The sequence below is a fragment of the Fundulus heteroclitus genome, chromosome 7 (assembly GCF_011125445.2).
Source record: "Fundulus heteroclitus isolate FHET01 chromosome 7, MU-UCD_Fhet_4.1, whole genome shotgun sequence".
Lineage (NCBI taxonomy): Eukaryota > Metazoa > Chordata > Actinopteri > Cyprinodontiformes > Fundulidae > Fundulus > Fundulus heteroclitus.
The window spans coordinates 34,852,360-34,873,604 of record NC_046367.1 but is presented as its reverse complement, the minus strand read 5'-3'; the positions used below and the strand labels follow the sequence as shown (position 1 = coordinate 34,873,604).

At 38.9% G+C, this 21,245-nt stretch overlaps 2 protein-coding genes across 2 annotated transcripts; one reads left to right on the top strand and one right to left on the bottom strand.

The window, feature by feature from the left end:
• Nucleotides 1-637: 637 nt before the first annotated feature.
• On the bottom strand, nucleotides 638-15,307 carry gtf2e1 (general transcription factor IIE, polypeptide 1, alpha). The gene is made up of 6 exons (XM_012854376.3): nucleotides 15,115-15,307; nucleotides 13,626-13,921; nucleotides 13,358-13,515; nucleotides 3,848-4,043; nucleotides 3,384-3,619; nucleotides 638-1,849 (listed from the first exon to the last, which is right to left on the bottom strand). The coding sequence occupies exons 2-6, from the start codon at nucleotides 13,913-13,915 to the stop codon at nucleotides 1,389-1,391; spliced, it is 1,341 nt and encodes a 446-aa protein (XP_012709830.1). The 5' UTR covers nucleotides 13,916-13,921; nucleotides 15,115-15,307; the 3' UTR covers nucleotides 638-1,388.
• Nucleotides 15,308-15,390: 83 nt separating this feature from the next.
• rabl3 (RAB, member of RAS oncogene family-like 3) lies at nucleotides 15,391-20,694 on the top strand. The gene is made up of 8 exons (XM_012854399.3): nucleotides 15,391-15,493; nucleotides 17,655-17,746; nucleotides 17,860-17,989; nucleotides 18,081-18,195; nucleotides 18,342-18,492; nucleotides 19,053-19,124; nucleotides 20,221-20,259; nucleotides 20,432-20,694. The coding sequence occupies exons 1-8, from the start codon at nucleotides 15,448-15,450 to the stop codon at nucleotides 20,486-20,488; spliced, it is 702 nt and encodes a 233-aa protein (XP_012709853.1). The 5' UTR covers nucleotides 15,391-15,447; the 3' UTR covers nucleotides 20,489-20,694.
• The last annotated feature ends 551 nt before the right edge of the window (nucleotides 20,695-21,245 follow it).

Sequence of the window (21,245 nt, the reverse complement as noted above, 5' to 3'; positions counted from 1 at the left end):
TTAATAAGATTTTGGATTGACTGAGTGTAAAGTACATGTTCAATAACAAAAAAAAAAAAAAAAAAAATTCCTAAAAATTGGAAACCATTGGAGGGGAAAAAAATTAATATCCGATGTAAAGTTAGGGCTAGACAATAATTCAATAACAAAATATATCGATCGCTAGACATATATCGATGAAAAAAAAATGGTCAATAAAAAGTTAAGTTAGAATAACAGTTTTTCTTCCTTTTGCATTCTATATATACACATTATAGGCTAGAATGCAATATATAATGTAGGTTAATATTACAGTCATTACATCCTCCCAACCAATCACAACGCAAACCCAGGAACCAAACTCCGCCCCCATCAAAGAGTTCAGAGAACATGTGTTCTTTTTTTATTTAAAAAAAAAATAGCAGTTATGGTAAAAAGTTGGAAGAGTTTGAATTCAGTGTTTATCTGTTCTGGGTCTAAAAATAGGTCACTAAGCAACAGCATAAAAAGGCCAGGGCTGCACTTAAAATATATGTTTTGAATTTGTTGATAATTATCAATAACATCAATTTGATTTCTGTTTTATCGATATGCTTCTTTTTTTTTCTATATCTTCCAGCCCTATGTAAAGTCCCACAGTATTGACACGTATTACACATTTAGGCAGTGTGGCAATATTATTTTATTACAGATATCTCAAAGTTACAAATATTTTACCGTTACCCCACAAAAGAAATGTACCAAGATCACCTTCTCCCTCTGCATTTTGCCTGAGACGAGATTTCAGACCAATCCTTTTGAATTGTTGAATATTCTCTGGTTCATATCATCCGAGATGGGCGGGATAATGAAAGCGGCAGCGGCTTGTTCGGTGTGTCGGTGTCCAACCCCCGCACTGCGAAGTGCTCGGGTATCTTTCACCAGTTCTCGCACAATCAATGCAATTATGCCCATTCAACAAAACTGACTGGATACATGAGAAATTCGCCGGTGTGTAGACGGCTGTCATCGATTAGAAACAAATGTTGTGTCCCTTCTGTCCGTCAAGTGAAAAACGATGGCTAAAACCTTCCTGGTGCAGACAGAGAGTTTCATTTTGAATTGACACAAACTGGAAAATGAAAAGAAAGCACGGCCGGCAGACGGCGGGTTGTCGGTTCCTTTTTTTTGGGGTTTGGTAACTTTCAAAAATACTTCAGGAGGAAATACTAAAAATACATAACCACTGGGGGAAAAAAAAAAAAAAAAAAAAAACACTGGCAAAGCAAACTTTTGCTGTTTTAATGACATACACTGAATAGAGCAGCATCTTGTTTCCTGTTTAGAGGTTGTCCGCTGACAGCGTAAGACAGCAGAGGCATCAGTCATCAATCGCGTGTCACTTACAGTATCTAAATCTCTGTGCGCCTTCAGAAGAACATGTCTTGGAAGAGGTTCTGTCCCATCTCGATGTACGCCTCTTTTTCCTGCACAGACATCCGCTCCACCAGCTCGGGCCTTTCGCTCACCTCCCTGTACGAGAACGGCCGGCCTCCCACCATCACCGTCGGCTCGTCCCCCACCTCCTCGAATTCGTCGTCGTCATCCTCTTCTTCGACCTCGTGGTCAGCGCGACGCTGAAAGGCCGTGGCAGCGGTGGGGCCCGCGGGGAGTTCGTCCTCTGATTCACTGGTGTCGCTCTCTGAGTCACTGGCGTTAGCCGTGGCGGAGGCGTGACCCCTGGCGGCCGCGCTCGCTCCGCCCACACCTGCTCCGGCGACGGCCCTCTTCTCGTGGATGAGCAGAGCGCGCATCACTTCCTCGTTTTCATCCGCCTGACCGGCTCCGGGGCCGGCGGCGCCTTGCTGAGCTCCGGGCGCAATGTCGCCGCCTGTGGAAACAGAGTTTTAAGATTCAAAAAAATCTCCAGGACCTTAAGGTTTAGGAAACCATGGCAGTAATTAATCAACAGCAACTATAAAACTCAGAATTCATTGCTCACAAGACTTATAAATAAAATATACATGCTTGCAATCAAGGAAACAGCAAAGTACTCATAACAAATCACAGGCTAGTCATTCATTTTCTTTGGAGACTGCATCAAGTTACTTAGCCTCCCATCCTATTAACAAGGGACAAGTTTGTAAACCGATGCAGAAGGCTACCTTACGGGAAGGATGTTCGGGAGGCATGATAAATGCAATTTGCACAAGAAAGGGTCCTCTTAATGAGCAATTCTTGCTCAGCCATAAACTAATCAAGTCTGATTATTTAAATTGAGCAATTATGCTACAATAGATGTCGGACCAGGTCTGATTGCCACATGCCCTTGTTTTGAGAAACAATGTCAGCGTGTGACGGCTCAACGAAGCACCGCTCTGACAGAGGGAGGCGACCTTGGTTAACATATAATTATTCGTCTTCAACTCCGTGACCTTTTGGTTTCACTCAGCGTTCTGATGGAAAGACGGCAGCATCATGCTGCGGGGAAGTGATTCTTCACCACGGCTGGAGAAGCTGGTCAGATGATTTGCGCTAAATACAGGGAAATCCTGGAGGAAAACCTTTAAGTGGATACAGACGACTAAGAGAGGCTCATCCTCCGGCAGGAAGGGGAACTCACGCAGCCGATGGATCGGTTTATTCATGTGTTAGAATGCCCACGCCAGAGGTCAGAGGGACTTTAAAATTATGGTTTACAGAAAAAAAGTAAAGGAAAATACATAAATAAATTGAAAAAAATAACATCTTCAATCTATTTTTATTTTATATGGATTCTGGGAAGTTACCTAATGGGCAAAAGGGGGTCAGAAACATTTTTTTTCACTGATGACGTTAATGTCTGGCATATTTGGGGTAAAAGCCTTTTACAGATTCCAAACATTAAAATATGGCAGCACAGTTGAGTAAACTCAAGTAATTTCCGGTTCCATTTGTTCTTTTTCGATTTCTCAGAGGCATCATGGGTTGGATTTGGTCCAAATTGCCTCTGGACCCAATTGATAAGACTTACAACCAGTAAAAGCAACACGTGATGCCGAGCTGGGCCATTCGGAAGCCGGCTCCTCCGCTGCACTTACTTGGTGTAGAGAAACCTTGCTTATATCACATCGACAGCATCTACCGACTTGAGGAAGGCTCGGGGGATTTATGTCGGACCAGAAGGAGGCCTAAAGTCTCATTTGCCAGAACAAATAAAACTCGGGTTGTTCAATCTTCCGATCCTCAGTTTCGCTGTAAATCCCTACTCTCACTTCCACCGACTGAAGGGTGAAAACCAGAGAACCGGAATGACAGAAGACAGAAAAGTAATAACCTCTTGTTTTATACAGGGAAAAAAAAGAAAAAAAAGTGTAACCCTTTTTCTTAAAAGAAAACGGCATGGCAAAACAAACATGTTTTCGTGCAAAGAAAAATTCACTCACGGCTCTTGAGCGCGTCGGGCTCGCTGTAAGCCCCCTGCACCGTGCTCTGGGTCAACCAAACGGGCCGCTCCTTCGGGGGCTTGGCCTCGTTGACCTGCTTCTTCTGGTCGTCCTGCTCCTCCATGCTAATGACCACATTCTGGATGTACAAGTCAGCGTAGGAGGCTCCTTTGTTAGACCAGGCTTCACGATGTGGTCCGCCCGCAGCGTTAGCAGCGGCAGCAGCTCGTTCGCGACTGGGAGAAAAAAAAGGGGGGGAGGAGAAAGCATGAAATTTCAAAAAGCAAAATTAAAAAGTAATCTGGTTTTATTTATTTAATTATTTAAGAAGAAGCATTTAAACGTATCAAGACATAGCAGCTGCTGCCATTTCTACGAATGAATAACTACAAAGGTGAACTACAGGACGCGTTCTGAGCGAGGTGGTGCGTGGCGTGTTGCTGTGAGACTTGTTTCGAACGCACCTCTGTTTCAGAGCGGGGATCTCAGTGGGCTCCGGCTCCAGCAGGTCATGGGACAAGTTAATGTCTTCGGTTTCGCGTAGGAGTGCGTAGATGGGCTCGATTTGCTCATTAAAGCGGGCCACGGGCGTCCTGGCATCAGGGCAGACAGATTCGTCCTCCTCTACCTCAGTCTGACAAAAGGTGCAGCGAAACGTACCTGCGAGGAAGAAAACAAAAAAACTCATCATAAGATAGATAAAAGCTCAAAAAGCTGATTTTGCACAATATGAAAAAATAATCAGAGATGAACTTATCTAAGATTTGTGGCCAACCTCAGAGTAAAACATGTTTTCTAGCCTTCTTGGTGTTAGCAGTTATATTGGGAGCAGAGGCGAAATCTCACTATATGAGAGCAGTAGTGTTTACTGTTTTGATTTAGAGTCGACTTTTAAGCTGTCTTCAGCGCCTTATGTTAGCATGTTTAGCCAGTCAGCATCACCATCTATGAGGGTTGTCAAAAATACTGATATATTGATACAATCAATACTAGAAAAATGACGTATGTAAGATGGGTACGATAATCAATAAATCAATGAATCACACAATAACTTCTAATCACGTGATTTATTCAAATAAACCCGATAATTTGTCTATGCATGCTTGCTTTTCTCCCCTTGTGTTTGAGACTATGAGACCGGATAACAAAAGGTTTCGTTTACTCACTGTAGGAGGAGTTAAATCTTGTGTCAGGTAGAAACATGCTCAAAGTTTAGCATGAGAGCCTCGTGAGAGTAAGCCGGAAAAACGCTAGCTTGAAAAAGAAAATTGGTTTTAAAGCCGAACACGACCGCTGCGGTGTGGGAGTTTTTTTTTTAATTTAAGCCAAATCAAGGCAGCTGACTGCTTATTCTATCTGAGCCGTTATGTCGAGGGGATATACTTGAGTTATTATGCCATTATCATGGTAGTTGAAAAAGGTCTCCAAGTTACAATATTATGGGTTATCGCAATCATTTTTAGGAAGTTTTATCGTCCAGATAAAGGTGTTATCGTGACAGGCCAAATGTAAGACACTCTTTTGCAGCAAAATCAATATAAAGTGAGCTGTTCCCGTCTCCACAAGCTGGAACCACAACTTTGTGCAACACAGTCTTGACTGAAAACCCCATAAAGCCGGTGCTAGAAGTTTAGGGGGTACGTTCAGAACGGCCCTGTTAAACCAAACCTTAAATGTCTGCTCAGAAGGCCCGGCTCGTTTGGGGAGGTATGAGGCTGCGATCTAAATCTGCCGCAGCTCAAAGAAACCACCTCTGATCCGCCTAAAAATATAAGAGCAGTCTGCTCCCAGCGAATCATACAACCAACATGTCGCAAGATTGTTAGGAGAAATGCCTTGCTGTCACAAGTAGAGGTAGCACAGGATAAAGGCTGAGAGAAATATGGCCGGATAAAAGTATATCACAGCTACTGGTAAGCACTTACAAAAACAACAAAGGTTTCAGACTAATTAACAGGGAAATGGAGGCTGTGGGATTCATCCATACAGTAAACCAGAGGTGCAATTTACAGAAACGCATGAAATGTATATAAGGGTTCCACCTTAGGAAAGGTGGAAAATGCGATTAAAAGATCCGGTTTATTTGACAAGCTGTATGGTGAAAGCAAACCCAGACCTGCAGGATGTGGCGACACCAATTAAACTAAGTATCAATTAGTTTCAGCCCTACAAGCCTCTTAGGAATGCAAATGATCTAATAAGAAAAAGAAAATCCAGTTACTTGGCAAGTACATCCTGAGAGAGCTTTTGAAAAAGTCTTTAGTAGAAAAGTCATAAGGCGCTGTTTGGATTTTTTTTTTTTAGTTTGCCAATGAGGAATTCAAACAGGGAAACCAAAAGATGTTCATCGGTCTTTATGAAGAACTCAAACCATGACACCAAACTGGTGAAGCATCTTAAAGATCGACCCTGATGTCAGCATTTTCCCTGGGAATGTTTTCAGAGCACGCGCTCTGAAGGCTGAGTGACAAAGATTTTCCTTCCACTTAACTTTCCATTAATATTATACATAATTTTGAGCCTAACTTCTAACTTTATAATATTACATTTGGGATCTGTTTTATAGGATCCATTCATGCCGTCTTATCTAGCAACTAAAATGTGTTTTCCAAAAAATAAAGCCGCCATCTGTTTCCAGTGATGGATTCAGGAAGGTGGATTTTCGTTTCCAGCAGACAGATTTTTGGCGATGTGCAACAATCGGAGCAAATTGTGCTTTTGTAGGACATCTGGAAATAACCGTAACGCCATTTAACTGTTGAGAACATCCTATATAGAGAGTGTTTTTAATGTTTATGAATCCAGTTTAAACAGACGCGATCATCCTGATATTTGTATTAGGCAAACGTTCTCGTATGTTTGAATAATCATGTGCAGTACCGTGTGAAATCCACAAATGTGTGCTTTTCTGTTGAGTGTTGCAACAGAAAAGCACACATTTATTTTAGCCATTTATCTTGTTGTATCCCTTGCAAGGGATCCAAATTCTGTCGGGGATAACCACTTGGTCATTTAAGCATTTCTTGCTATAGCGCTGCCGTTTGCTTCCCCAACAGAACAGACGGCGCCAACGTCCATGCGGCTCGTGGACGCTCAGCACTCCCGGCTACGTGAGAGCCTTTAGTGCAGCCATCCTCAGTGATTGGGTCCGTTTAGAAGAACCCAGACATTTTTTGCCAAAGCAGGAAAAGCTACGTTGCGACTCTGCGTGCGGCCTCTCCTGGCGTGAGGGGGAGTTTACCTGCGCGCGGATGTGACTCAGACACGGAGAGCTGAAAAAAGGAGTGACGACAAAGAGAACGACAAAGCTGGCCCTATCTAGAAAGGTTAATCATTTAAATAAAATGAACCGTGAACATGTGCAGATGTTTATTAGTTTACTGAATGGTGGTCTTGCTGGTGGGGCGGAGCGCCCACTTGGAGAACGGTTGGGGGGAAACACTGGATGTTTATGACGACTAGAGAAAAAACTAAAACCGGCAGAAACACAGAAACCGAACAGGACCGTAGATGACCGTAGTTTCTGGTGTCTAGGAAGATCCGTTTCCAGCAATCCGTTAAACAACTCAATCCAAGATCAAAGAAATAAAGTAACACATCTGTGCTGTTATATGTCCTGACTTCCTGTTATCTGCTGAAGTGGACCCCCGTGTCGTTTAGCAGCTTTTCCATTTTGATGAAGAATCCCGAGGGAAGGTATAAATACACATCCTGCTCATTTTGGGACCCGAAAAACTGAAAGAAAGTGCGCGATGGAATAGGACTGAAGTGAGCAAACCCCTGCCAAAGTCTAGCTTTCTGTCATAGCTGGCTGAATTAACATCTAACACGACTCCATAACGATGAAAGTTCCCCTTTAAAACAGCTTCTTAAACCTCTCTGTGCTTCCTGAGGCATTGTTGGTGCATTTTCAGCAACAGCAGTTTAGTGTTTTAACAGAACATTAGATTGCCGTCTGAAAAGGCTCCGCGCCCCGTCCCTTCCGCTTCCATGCAAACAGGTCTGGGTTGAGAGTGGAGACACTGCACTCGCTCCACGCTGGGATGCAGTACGTCAACACAACACGGGTCTGCAGAACTGTTTACTACATTTTCTCATTTGTTTTTGTGCATAACAGAGAATGCATTTCGTCGGCTTCCTGGATGTGCTCCGACTTGGAGGATGTCGCGCACGTCAGGTAAACACAAATTCAGCCATGACTGAAGAAGCTGTGTGGAAAGAATACACGCCAGGTAACCTAGGAAACCAGATTTTTTTTTTTTGAGCCCATCTCTTTCTGGTAATTTTAAAAACATTAAATTATAATCGTAAATTGTATGCGCCGCGCCTCGCCCCTTGCTTCCTAAACAGTGAGAGAAAGACAAGTCTGACCATCTGCTTCTCTTCCTGAGCTCAGTTTCAATATTTGGAGCTGTTCCAACATTAGCACAGACCTCATGTCTGCTTTATCCCTTTGTGCGCATCGGAGAGATAGCAAAATAAAGAGTGCATGCTCATTTTGGGCTTGAGGCAGGGAGAAAAAAAAAAGATGACTTATTTTGTGCAAGCTAAATACGAGTGCAATCACCATTGCTGATAACCAAGTCAGCGACTACAAATGTGCTTTCAAATATCAGGAGGTCAAGAAAGAAAAAGCTATTGCAAAAGGTTTAAAAAAAAGCTCAAATTTGTATTATTTGAACAAATACGGAGTAATTCTAAAGACAAGGACAAGATAATCAGGGTGGGTTGTAAGAGCTGCAGGGTTCTGGCTCTTCTTGTCTGGTCAGACTGATATTGAGCTGAAAGTCCAGGACTGTCATTTCCTATCCTTATGGGATCCCACTGAGTGTTGCTGGCCCCGCAGAGGCAACCAGTCCATCAGACTAATACGTGAGATCTGGCTACTCGATTATAAAACAGCTTCGTTTGGGCGGCAAACTAACTGCCTTCACAACAGCAACAAATAAAGAAAAATGGTAAAGAAATCTGCGATTTTGCTGTAAATTAATATTAGTGGCAGCGTGATGGTGAAGAAGGACGGACAAAATCCCATCCCCTTCTTTTTCCACTAACTCCATATTTCCTGTGTGTACCTTTGAGGTAACTGTACACTAATTGTCTTAATGACTTAAGAAAAACAAAAGAGCAAAAAAAAAAAAAAAAAAGGAAAAAAAGTTGTGTTTTCTAAACATGGAAAAAAATAGGGTACACCAACAAAAGTTGAGAGCTTAACAAATCAGTTACATAAAAAGAACTGGTGACGACTGATGACATTTCCTGAAGAAGAATCACATTTCGACGGGAAAATATTTCTACAGCTATTCTTTCTGACTGTAATTCAGCGCCATGGGAGAGCAGCAGACATATGGTCAACACCAGGAAATTGGATTTGGTTAATATAAAGCAGCTGATAATTGTGTTTGCTATGAATTTAATTCAGTGTGTCATTCAACAATAATGCAAATTGACAGCCTATCTGGAAGGCGTACTGGGTTCTTTGCATAAGCTTCTGTAGGCAATGAGCAGCTCTAATGCGCAGCGAGATTTCCAACCTTTTTTGTATTTGTTTCATTACAGACACTATAAAGTATATATAAGAAATAACTTTCAAACTCCACAAATGTGGCACAAATTATAAATACTGTTGGAGGACTAATAATCACCTTTCAGACTAGTAGAGAATGTTAGGCGAGATGCATTATGGGTAAAAACCAAGTCCAACAGGGACAACAATGGCAATTTATGAAAAACAACCTCCTAAAACATTTATTGGACAGTATGTCATTTTACAATGAACTAAACATCATTAGTTTCTGGCAAAAAAAATAAATTAATTAAAAAAAAAGCTTCATCGATATTTTTGGTTGGTGCAGAATTACTCTGATACATAAATACTCAGGCATTTTTTTTTCCCGAGGAAGAGGTTCACATCCTGCTGGACATAATTGCATCCTTTAATTCCCACAACATTCAAAGCGATGCTAAATTATTTCCATACATTTAATAGATTTGAGGAGAGTGCCGAGTGCGAGCAGCATAACTGGACAGAGTGCAATTTCCACATATTTTCTGAACAACCTTGGTATTATTTCATATTACATGATCAAATAGCCCTAATATAGACCCTGCCTGTGTTGGAGGCCTGAGTGATTAGCCACTCAGGAAGAAGAGATCAAGCAACAATTGTATATAAAATCCACAGAAGATAATGGTGAACAGCTTGAATGGAATTGTGCAGCAAGAAGTTAATAGTTGCCTAATAATAATTCGATTCTATTAACCACGGTTTCTTATGAGCTCCCTGATATAGTAAATCAGCCCATTATTACAATATATTTCAACACGGCCTTTCACTGCCATCTGGAGGCAAATTAAGCAACATGCAACTAAAAACTAAACGTGTCTGCAGGGAGTGGTATTATTCACTCTTACACGACAACCCATCTAATTCCCTTATGGTTAAATTTATACAACAGCTGATGGTGTAAAAAGCATACGGTTTGTGATTCACTGTCAGTTATTAAACATGATTTAAACATGGTGATTTAAATATGAATGTATCGGCTCTAACTTTCTGGATAAATGGCATCAATAAAGGTGAGTGTTAAAAGAATCATAAAGCAGCAAAAAAAAAATAAGGAAGAGGCTTTGAAAAATAAATATTTAATCAGAAAGCATCATTTTCACAGCTATGTGATGAACTCCTTGCCAGCAGCAACTGAAAAGTGGAAATCCTTAATCATAACCTTCTTTTATGTTTCATGGTATGGGATCTTGTGCATTTCACTTCCAGTAAGATGCCATTTCTTTAAAAAAAAAAAAAAAACAACAACAATAAAGAATTTCCAGGTATCACTAAACAGTGGGATTTGTTTAAATTAAATATTGTTGCCTATTAAAATTGCCATAATTCTTCAGGATCAAATTATAGAACACTGATTTCCAGCCTGGAGTAAAGTTGTTTTTAAACTTTAATCAAATGCTGCTTGCTTGTCCTGCACGTGTCAAGTTTGCAACATCTACCCATCAGGTTCAAATGAGAGAAGGGAAAGAAAGGGGAACATGCTTGATATGCCAGCAGTCAATATCTGCACCATAATTAGCTAAATGAATTCATTAGAAATGTAGTTCTTCTTTTGTCTGATGTGGTGCAGTGAGAATATCACAAAGGAAGAAACAAATAAATTAACCAACAAAAAGAAAATTCACAAGAAGGATGATGACAAAAGAAGGTTTTGGCACATCAAAGGGCTGTCTGATCAGACAGAGATTTTACATGATTCTCTCAATCAGTGCTACTTGCACGCCAGAGAATTTAGCTTGTTGACAGTAAAAACAAGCCTGCAACTGCTCCAATACCCTGAAATTGGATCCCTGGCCAAGCTGAGAAAGCTAAAAGGTGGCCATTAGTTTGGTTTTTTTTAGAAGAAAAAAAATCTGGACTATTTTGCAGAAAAATCGATCATAAACATGGTAGACTTTCTTTTCTTGTGTAGGGTAGAAAGTGCATGAATGAATAGGCAAATATCTATGAAAGTATGCATGTGCATAAGTGTATATGCAAGCTTGGTAGCAGGGAGGCAACACAGCTGTGTTGGAGCTGGGATGAGATGGGAACATCTCACTGCTAGAACTCCATTTTCAATTCAGTTTAGTCCCAAATCACAACAAATGTTTTCTCAAGGCTCTTTACAAGAACAAAACAAATAATACAGTTTATAAAACGGAAATATCCAATCCATTCTGTCAAATCATTCGAACAGATTCAAAATCAGAGATACTGTATAGTCCAATGCAATAATTCCTTGTAGATACAGACGAATGTCTTCCACTTTGCAGAAATCCTTCATACCGAGCATGCATGTAGTGACAGCAAAGAGGAAACCTCCTATTTAACAGAAAGAAACCTCCAGTAAAAGCAGGCTGAGCGTGGCTGACTGTTCGGTATTGTTGGTTAACCATTCTCAATATGAACCTTTACAGAAATCCAGCTAAGAACTTACACAAATTGTTCAGAGGCGATTACTCTAAAATTAAGCATCCTGCAATCCATGGCAACCAGAGCAATCCCTAAAATTGGTTACTTGTCCATATCTATCAAAATATTTATGCAACGTTAAGGTTTAAACTCTACTGGGGAATAATTAAAATCCACCATTAATAGTGCTTATGAATTTACTTTCTTGGCTTAAAAACTTACCAAAAATATTTGTATTTTTCTTCAATGGTAAAAAAAAAAAACTTAAACACCAATCACCATGAAATATTGAAAATGAAATACAGTATCTAAAATGAATACAAAATCTCTTTCCTTCTCTGCACTGAGGTTGTGATTCATTTATGCAATTATTTTCTTTTATCATAATTGCTTATCTTTAATGTGCTACTGTGTGCTTCAATTTGCCTGTCAATTAGCTGATGATGCATTTAAATGTTACTAGTGAGAGACAAATAATGAACCAGTCTACTCTAAATTAAAATTGCCTCTGGCCAGGGCTTACTTAAAAAAAAAAAAATCTAATTCTGAATCAATTCTCATATTAATTCCTTACGATCGATTCATATGAGCAAAGATTGATTTTTTCTTTTAAATGCATTTGCCATTGTGAACTTAAATATAGCAGCTGGAAATGCCAGCTCCACCCTGGGAGGTGAAATCTAATGTCATATTTTTAATAACACACCCGGTTAGTGTTCAAATAGCAGCTGTAGATATATCTGGTGTCCTCTGTTTTCAAACATGGGTCTGTTTGGGTATTCTGCCCCAACGGCATGTTGGTGAAATTGTCTCAACATTTAGGGAGTGGGTTTGGTCCTTACAGCTGCCGTTAATTACCATCACTTTATTAATTTGCTGTTGAATGTTAACATGATGTTAGTATCAATATGTTGCATAACTACACAGTCATGCAATTCAGGTAACAGCTACATGTCATTAAGGCCAACAATCCAATTTGAGATTAGTTTTTTATACATACAAAACATATTTTTATAGTGGAAACAGGGATCTGGTGCATGTAAACATACTCAGCAGCAGCCATGTACAATTTCTGCCTGTCTGGTGATTTTCTATATTTTCTTTGGCATTCAACTACAGCAGCCAGGTAGGTTGGGCAGTTTCCTACTTTTTTCTACTCGTTAGCTTTGGTCTAGCTCCATCGTTTACTTGTGTTGTTATTAGCCACATTAGCCTCCAACGCCTTTACAACTGAACGGAGGAGTAATGAGGAGGTTGCACTGACTTGTTTCGTTTTGTTAATGTTTAATAGCCGACTGAGCCGTCGACTGATTTACGTTTTGCTGCACACTAATTGTTCAATAAAGCAGTAGAACTGAGCGTTTCAGTGGTGCAGAACTACAAATCAGGGGAGCATACCTCGATGGGGGAGCTCAGACCAACAACACCATCAATGGGTTCTGTGTTTGTGAAGCTAACAGTTAAATAGGTAGCGTTAGCTTAAGCTGCCTGGGAGGTTTTCTACTTCACCATTTCAGATACAGGAGATTTACTAACCTTTTTAAGTTGCTCTCAAACATCAGTTTCTGATGTGTGCAGCTGACATGTGGCATTCCTCTTTGCTTTGTGTTGAGTCTGACTCAAAAGAGTTTCTCTGAATAATTCCTTTTTTCAGCAAATATTAATTCTTTTTGACCAACCTATTCTGTAGAAAGGAATATCAAATGGTACATGAGATTGCAATATTAAAGTATGTTCAAAATGAACAGGAAGAAGGCAAATGGAACAACGGGAAGAAGGCAAATGGAGTGGGTGATTTACTTGTTATCCGTGTGTAAAGGTGAGTTCAGGAGCGAATTAACGGTCCGCCATGTGAAAGTCGCGTTTCGAGCGATGTAAATGGCGCAAACTGGGCAAACGGAGAAACCATGAATTGGCGCAATGGACGCACATCTAGAGTCCTACTCATCCATTTATTTATGCGCAAAAATGTTTCCTACATGTTACATATTCATGGTTCTTGTTTAATATTTACCTGTCATGGGATCAAACAGCTGATTGGCCTCCAGGTCAGTGAAAGTGGAGAAGCAGCAGGGGCATCTGAAGGAGGCACGGTTGGTGGAGTCCCGTTCGTCTGTCTCAATGCGACGTCGCATGTGATCCAGTTTGTACTTCACTACGTTAACCAGTAACCTAAACAAACATAAATCACATCTTATTATATAAGTGCAGTTAGATACCTCTTAACTGTACTCCAAAATGCAATTTTTAAATGAATAAAATAGAAAAGAAAATGTCTAAACCTGTAGTTAATGAAGTAGTAGTTGTGCCGCGTTGTCTTGCCATCAGGCGCCGTCTCCACTCGCATTCGGCACTTGACAAACTTGTCTGCTTTGAGGGTGTTGAGCACAGAGCGCAGCTGTTTCCGGTCAAACTTCAGCAGCTCCAGCATGTCCTCTTCCCGCACACACGGGTTACGGATCAGTACGTCAAGGGCCAAGGCATGTTCTATCCCATAGAACCCCCGCACGACCTGCTTAGCTAGCCGCTTCAGGGACGCGGGGACTTCAGTTAGTAGCTCAGGTTCAATCATTTTTAACTGTGGAGAACAAAAAAAACATAACTTATTAGAAAAGGGTCAAAACTATCCTTTTAAATAGAAAAGGAAGGAGTCAGAAAGATCATAAAAATAGATCTGTAAAGGAATTAGAGAGGCTTTAATCCTAAATATAGCTCTCAAATGTCTTCAGACTATAGCCACTCATTGTAACATAACCAACGCTGCTATTCCTAATTACTTGATTAAATAATATCCCAACACTCCTTATATTTAATAAAAACATTCATTCAAAACACTGTATTTTTTTTTTTTTACATTCGACTACTGAACTGTATGTGTATTGCAGATATAAATGGGTGATGACTAGAATGAGCATCGTATATATCTGAAGGGAAATTAATTTGAGGACAAAGTTTAAGATCAAACATGCAGAATGTTTAGGCTATTAGGTATACGTTTTTAAGTTTTGTATCTTTTTAAACTTTTTCCTCATCAGTTTATGGTTAAATATCCAAATTATGGTCCAGACATTCATAATTACCATTTTAACTAATCATTTTTCCAGTAAGCAAGTTCAAAATTCTAAATACATAAAAGGTATATTTACTTTAAATCTACGTTGATTTTTTTTTTACACATTAGGTTTGTGCTTGATCTCTCGACCAAATACCATGAAAAAATAAAAAAGTGCAAGCCAATCCCAGTGGATTTGGCCTGATGTGGATGGATCCTATCCAAGATAGTCACAATATCAACATCCACAAGATGCACTCCTTGCGCATCTTGTGCAAATGTATCTCTGTGGATGAACCACATTAGGCCCCTTATTTCCATATTTATCAAGAATTGATAAAAAATAATAAAAAATCCTAAAAACATGTGAAAGTGCCCCGGATAATCAAATCACTTTATGAAAAGGAGAAGTGTTTTCTCATACCCATGTTCATGTCAGGAAATTTTAAGCTATGAATATAAGATTTAAATAACAAAAATAAAACAAAAAAAACATGATTTTAAACATCCCCTTATTCGAGATTGCGAAAACGTAATTTAAGTTAATTTCGCTAACTCTGGCAAAGATATGAAAACAAGCAGGTGGTCATAATCGTCTTTAAATGACAGTCCCTATTTATACACAAAAGGTTATTTATACACACCAATAACACTTCTATGTTACTAGCTAAGGGTTTACCTCATGGTAACTACATTATAGAAGTTCGTTAGCCTCTTACCCGTTAATCTTCCCGTTTCGCCAGAGACACCGAAACGCTTAGTTAAACCATTTTAGACTAAAGACACTCGGTCCTTTCGTCGGATGTTAACACAGTTTAGTCAATCGGCATTCTTGTATATCTCAGAATGTTTCAGTTGCTAAGCTTAGCTAATGTGCTTTAAGAGTTTAAGGTAACTCCGGAAATAAAACCACTACCCAGCTCTAAATTCCTATTGGTCAGAAATGCCATTGGCCGGAAGAGAAGAATTGAAGTAGCCAATGAGCGCAAAGAAATGGGTCTTCGGGGCGGGGATAGATGTTTTTGTTCTTCCGGTAGTCTGCGTCATTAGAAATGGCTTCTCTTGACAGAGTAAAAGTGTTAGTTTTAGGAGATTCTGGTAAGTTTCTCTCCATTTTTACTAATAACAGCGGTTATAGATGTAGCTACTCTTTACCGCGGATAATCGTTTAATCCAGATTTAGCTCCAGTGATGCAAAAACCATTTTCATCTGAAACTATAGAGCTGTTGTAGCAGCTGGTGAAATGCTGACCCATAACAGATCAAAACAACGCCACATCTAATTTTTAGACATTTAATGCATTTCTTTCCGTATCGTTAGTTTTGCACGATACTAAAATCTGTGATAAACCTGCGTAATAACTGGCGGTATAAAACTGGGATACAAGCAATGTTAAAAGCTTAAAATGTGACCCGGACACAGCTACGCTGCGTTCAAGATATATTTTGAACAGGCAATGACGTCACGTTCGAGTTGAGTGAATGTGAATTGGAAAAAAACTGAGGAAATGTATTAGTTGAAGCATAAGCCGAAAAGGTTAGATTTGTCAACATTTAGCACAATGTAAACACTGAACAAAGATATTCAAATATAGAACTTGTAGATCACTGGGTGTTATGTAGGGTTATTGAGATGAAAGCTGTCAAAAGTGCTAATAAGTATCATTTGTACACTGCAATGTTCATTGTGTTCTATAATATCTGATTAAAACAGAAGCTGTTTTAAACAGATATTATAAAGTCGTCTTTCTGAGAAGGATTTCCGGCTAAATGCAGAGGTTTTTTTTTCTTCTTGTACTCGTTTTATATGAAAATCCGACTTTCCAGGACAACTAAAACGCACCATCATATAGAGGTCGTTACGATGCGTTTCATTTGGCTCAGAAATCAGAGTTCATGGAATAAGAAGGGTCTAGTTCTAAGGTGGAAAACCAGTGGAATTTTGTGCGTCTCAAAACTAAGCGTGACGAAAAAACGTGTTGCCTACAGAGTTTGTGTAATTTCATGTATGCCCTTTGTAATGAAACACAAGCTGTCAGACGGGTTATCGAACAGTTTATTCCCTCCAAGTGTTACTGTGCCTCATATGCACTGCAGCCACGGTAGGTGTTGAACCTGGGTTGCACCGAGTCTTCCAGCCTTCCATCTCTAAATGGGAATTCAGAAAATTCAGCTTCCAAATGCAAAGTGAGTGTAGCAATTAAAACCAGGACTCTGGAACATTTATCAAGTGCCGAAAAATTCAATTTTGCAAGTTAGGTCAAAGCAAAGTAAATATCACGATTGTCATCAAGACTGTCAAAAGGGACACATATAGACTCAGTTACATTTGATTCTATTGCATATACAGGATGATCATCCTGTATATCTTGCAACATTTTATTTTTTATCAAAAGCCATATTATTAAGAGCTATTGAAATATTTTCTATTTCTACTATTCATCTTTGAAATATGCGTAATTATTTGAAATTTTGTCTTGGAAATGCTTTATTTGAGAATCAGGTATGTCAGCAGATGGATAAATGTAGCACTAGTCATAATATAGTCAGATTAATAGGTGAAACAATCTGATCATTGGAATAGATTGGCAGTCAGTGCTGGGAGTGGTGGCCTTAGGCCTGGACGATATAGAAAAAAAGCATATCGATAAAATAGAAATCATACTGATCGATATCGATAATTATCAAAAAATTCAAGACATATATTAAAGTGCAGCCCAGCCCTGGCCATTTTATGCTGTCGCTTAATGACCTATTTTTAGATAAAGAACACACAAACACTGAATTCAAACTCAACCCTTTATTCAGGCAACTTTTTACCAAATTCCAAGTTAAAAGAAGAAAAAAAAAGGCTGTATGTGCTCTCTGAATTCTTGTGTAATCTCTTCTTTTTTACCAATTTAGATCTAGATAATTAAGCTCAACTCTACCAGTTCATCAAAGAGAAACTATTCGTTCTCCACCATCCGGTTGTTCAATTGATTTAAAATTAAATTTGCAGTTTGCAGAACATCTTTGTTCCTGCCAATTAGATTTTACCCATCCTGTTGTATGAAAAACAACCTGTGTACAACGCAGTAATGCAAATCTCAGCTTGTGTTTTTGAACAAAGAGTAGCTTGATTATCAAAACAACACTAAAGATGCTGAAAATCAACCTCTGCCAGACCAAATGTTGTGCTCAGCATTTGTTTTATTAATGTGAAAATTTCCCATACAACAGTTTCAGTCAATCCTCCTACATTTCTCATCGTTTACAGGGGTCGGCAAATCCTCCTTAGTCCATCTAATATGTCAGAATCAAGTTTTAGGAAATCCATCTTGGACTGTTGGCTGCTCTGTGGATGTACGGGTAAGTGCCACAAACATGTATTTATTTTTAAGTCAAACACACAGTCTATTGACTGATTCAGATTGTATTGACTAAAGTACCATCATATCACATCATATCTATTTCAACTATAGGTGCAAGATTACAAAGAAGGGACCCCTGAGGAGAAAACCTTCTACATTGAGCTTTGGGATGTTGGAGGGTCAGTAGGCAGTGCCAGCAGTATCAAAAGCACCAGAGCAGTCTTCTACAATTCAGTAAATGGTAAAAAAAAAAAAAAAAGAAGCTTTTAATTTGGTTCAAAGCTCTGATATATTATTAAATTAAATTTTTTTAATATTTACTTTTTTTGTAGGAATCATATTGGTACACGATTTAACAAATAAGAAGTCCTCCCAAAATCTCTACCGCTGGTCAATGGAAGCTTTGAATAAGGATTCCTCTCCAACGGGAGTCATTGTGTCAAACGGGTTAGCTTGGCTTTTTTTTTTTTTTTTTTTTTTTAACAACCAAATAATTTCTAAAACTTTTATGCATGCAAAAAAGCCACAGCTCATGTGACCTTAATCGCTTCTTTGTTTTTCCTTTTTTTTCTTTATTTATTCCTGTGATGCAGTGACTATGATAGAGAACAGTTTGTGGAGAGCACGGTGCCTTTGCTGCTGATCGGAACAAAGTTTGACCAGATCCCAGAAAACAAGCGCAGTGACGTTCTCACGAGGACGGCCTTCCTCTCTGAGGATTTTAATGCGGAGGAGATAAATCTTGTAAGTGCCTCTTTGTTTTTATTGAACTTTAACATTTGAAAACCAGATGTTACAACACCTGGCTGTTTATCGTTAATATTTCCCACGCTTGTTGATGTGTTATTCGATGTATCATAAAGTGCTATTCCGACCTTACAGAGTTCTTGTTTTTGTCTTTTTTTATTTTGTCACACCTAAATCTTATGAGATCCACAAACAAAATGTAATATGAGACTAAAATAACCTGAGAAAATTCAGACAACTGTCTAATTAATGTTTTTTTATGAAGTGAAAAAATACATCAAAACCAACCTACCCAAATATGAGAAACTATTGATTGTTGTTTTAAGTGGTCTTATTCTATTAATGTTACTGTAGAATTGTATTGCTTATTTTATGTTATTTTGTTTTATGGACCTGTACAGCACTTTGGTGTGTAAAGCACTTAATAAATACGGTTTGTTTTGATTCGTAATGAAATCATTTAAAAGTCGCATTTTGTATTTACTCGGGCTACCTTAAAATTTGACACCTAAAAAAACGGAATGTTTGTTTTCTGAAGCATTACCCTGTTTTCCCAGGACTGCACAAACCCCAGATACTTTGCTGCAGGCACATCCAACGCTGTGAAGCTTAGTCGATTCTTTGATAAGGTGAGAACCCTGAATGCTGTGATGCAATGCTCCCTCATGCATGTTAAAGGCATATAGCCACATAATATGCTTATTAAAAAAAGAACAAAAACTGTTTGATCACGATAAAATAAAATTATTTAGACCAAGACTCTATCTTGATAGTGTTTTGATAGTCCTTTTTTAGCTGAAAGATAATTTGCTCTCAGGCGCGATGACCAGGTATAAACAGATGTGGCGCCATCTACCGGGAGTATCTCAGAACCATCATAATGCCGGTTTGTTTAAATAATAAATCAATTGTAAATAATGCCGAACCGAGCCTGACCCTCTGAAATGCCTCGCAATAAAGCGGCAGCTCAGCGTGATTGAAGACCAACCGTTATTAATTAAATACACCGATCTACAGCAACTTTAGGATCCTCATATCAGAACATTTACTCACGTCAGTCAACTCTGCTGTCACATCTGAGCAATCGGCGGGTTTAGCGTCGACTTCTGTGAACACCAACGTTGATTCTGTATTCCCAGTGACATTCAAGTCTTTTCCCTCATAGAATCATATTTTTTTTTTAGATTTTTTTCCCAACTTGATCTTGGACCATTCTTCGTTGTTTTGTTGGGAGATGCTAATAGCCGTTAGCCGCTTCCTTGTTTTATCCCCTGCTGTGCATGTGCAGTACGTACTTCCGTTAAAATCGTAAATAAACACGAAAGGCTTTATTTACTAACAAACTGAGCAAAAAACACTGCATAAAAAAACAAAGCATAAAACACTGAAATAGCAACTACGACTCCAGCAGGATGGGATAATCTTTCAGAAAAACTTTGTATACAATTAGAGTGAGCTACTGACATATGAAGAAATAAAAAGTAAAATATTGTGGCTATGTAGCTTTAAGGACATACAGAGGTCATGCTAAACCTCAACATCTCAAATGCGTGTTTATTTGTGGTTTTCAATCTTTCAGAAACAAGTACAGCATTCAAACAAAGCAAAACTGATACTTAATAATACATTGTAACTTTTTTGGAGCAAATGTTTTAACCTAATTACAACATTCTGTTATTTGTTTGTCATGTTTTTGTTGTAATCACACAAAAAATCTCTATGCAGGTAATAGAGAAGAGATATTTCACCAGAGATTCAGGTCAGGTGGGTTCTGCTTTCGCTTTTTTTTTTGGCAGTCAAGAAACCACAATGTCTGACACAAAAACATTTTGGGGAATCGAGAGTGTCACTTTTTAAAAAAAAAAACTTGGTTACAAATGTAGCTTGAGGTGTAAATTATAACAGTGTTGTTGTTTTTTCTTTCATTTCCTTGCAGATTCCAGGCTTTACAGACAGAAAAAGGTTCAACTTCAAAAGTTTGCACTATGACTGAGTTTTGGTGGGTTTCTTTGAGAGGGGGAATTTCTTTTTTTTTTCTTTTTTTTTTTTTCCATCATCACAACTCTGTGGGTTGTCATGCTGGAGATCAACCAACAAAAACAACCCCACCAACACGTTTTCCTGCATGATATTGTATTTGATTGGTCTAAATGTAAAATAACACATTTTATGTAAATAGTAAATAAATCTTTCAGAAATGATAGGCAAGATCTATTATTAAGAAGTATTGTTTTATTTTGAATGTACTTTATTTCTTGCTATATGCAAATACTTTACATCTTGTTGCTCTCCTAGAGCGTCTATCAGTTTTCTACACGTAAATTGTATTAAACCTTGCATTCAAAAAGGTTGCCTCAGTCCTGCATCACTTTCTTGATCCACGGCAGAAAGTAATGGACCTTAGTGAAAACATGTGGATACGTTTTGTTTTCACAGTCGTCTTTAAAAGTAAAAGCAGCAATGCCTTGGACCTTGTTGTTGCAGATGAGAGGTCCACCGGAATCCCCCTACAGAAAGGGCAAAAGGAAGAATTGATTCAGACTTTTAAAGGAAAAAGCATTTTTTTCTCTATAAATGAAATGCTTGGGGGGTCATGTTCATCCGCTGTATTCATCACTTGATCACCTGACATATTCCTCCCCTCCTTCTGTCAAACTTGGTGCAGATCATTTGCTGGGAAGTGAAATTTTCTTGCCAGATATTTTTGCACTCAAAGCTGAATTGGATCTTCTCTTCGGCCTCCCTCAGAA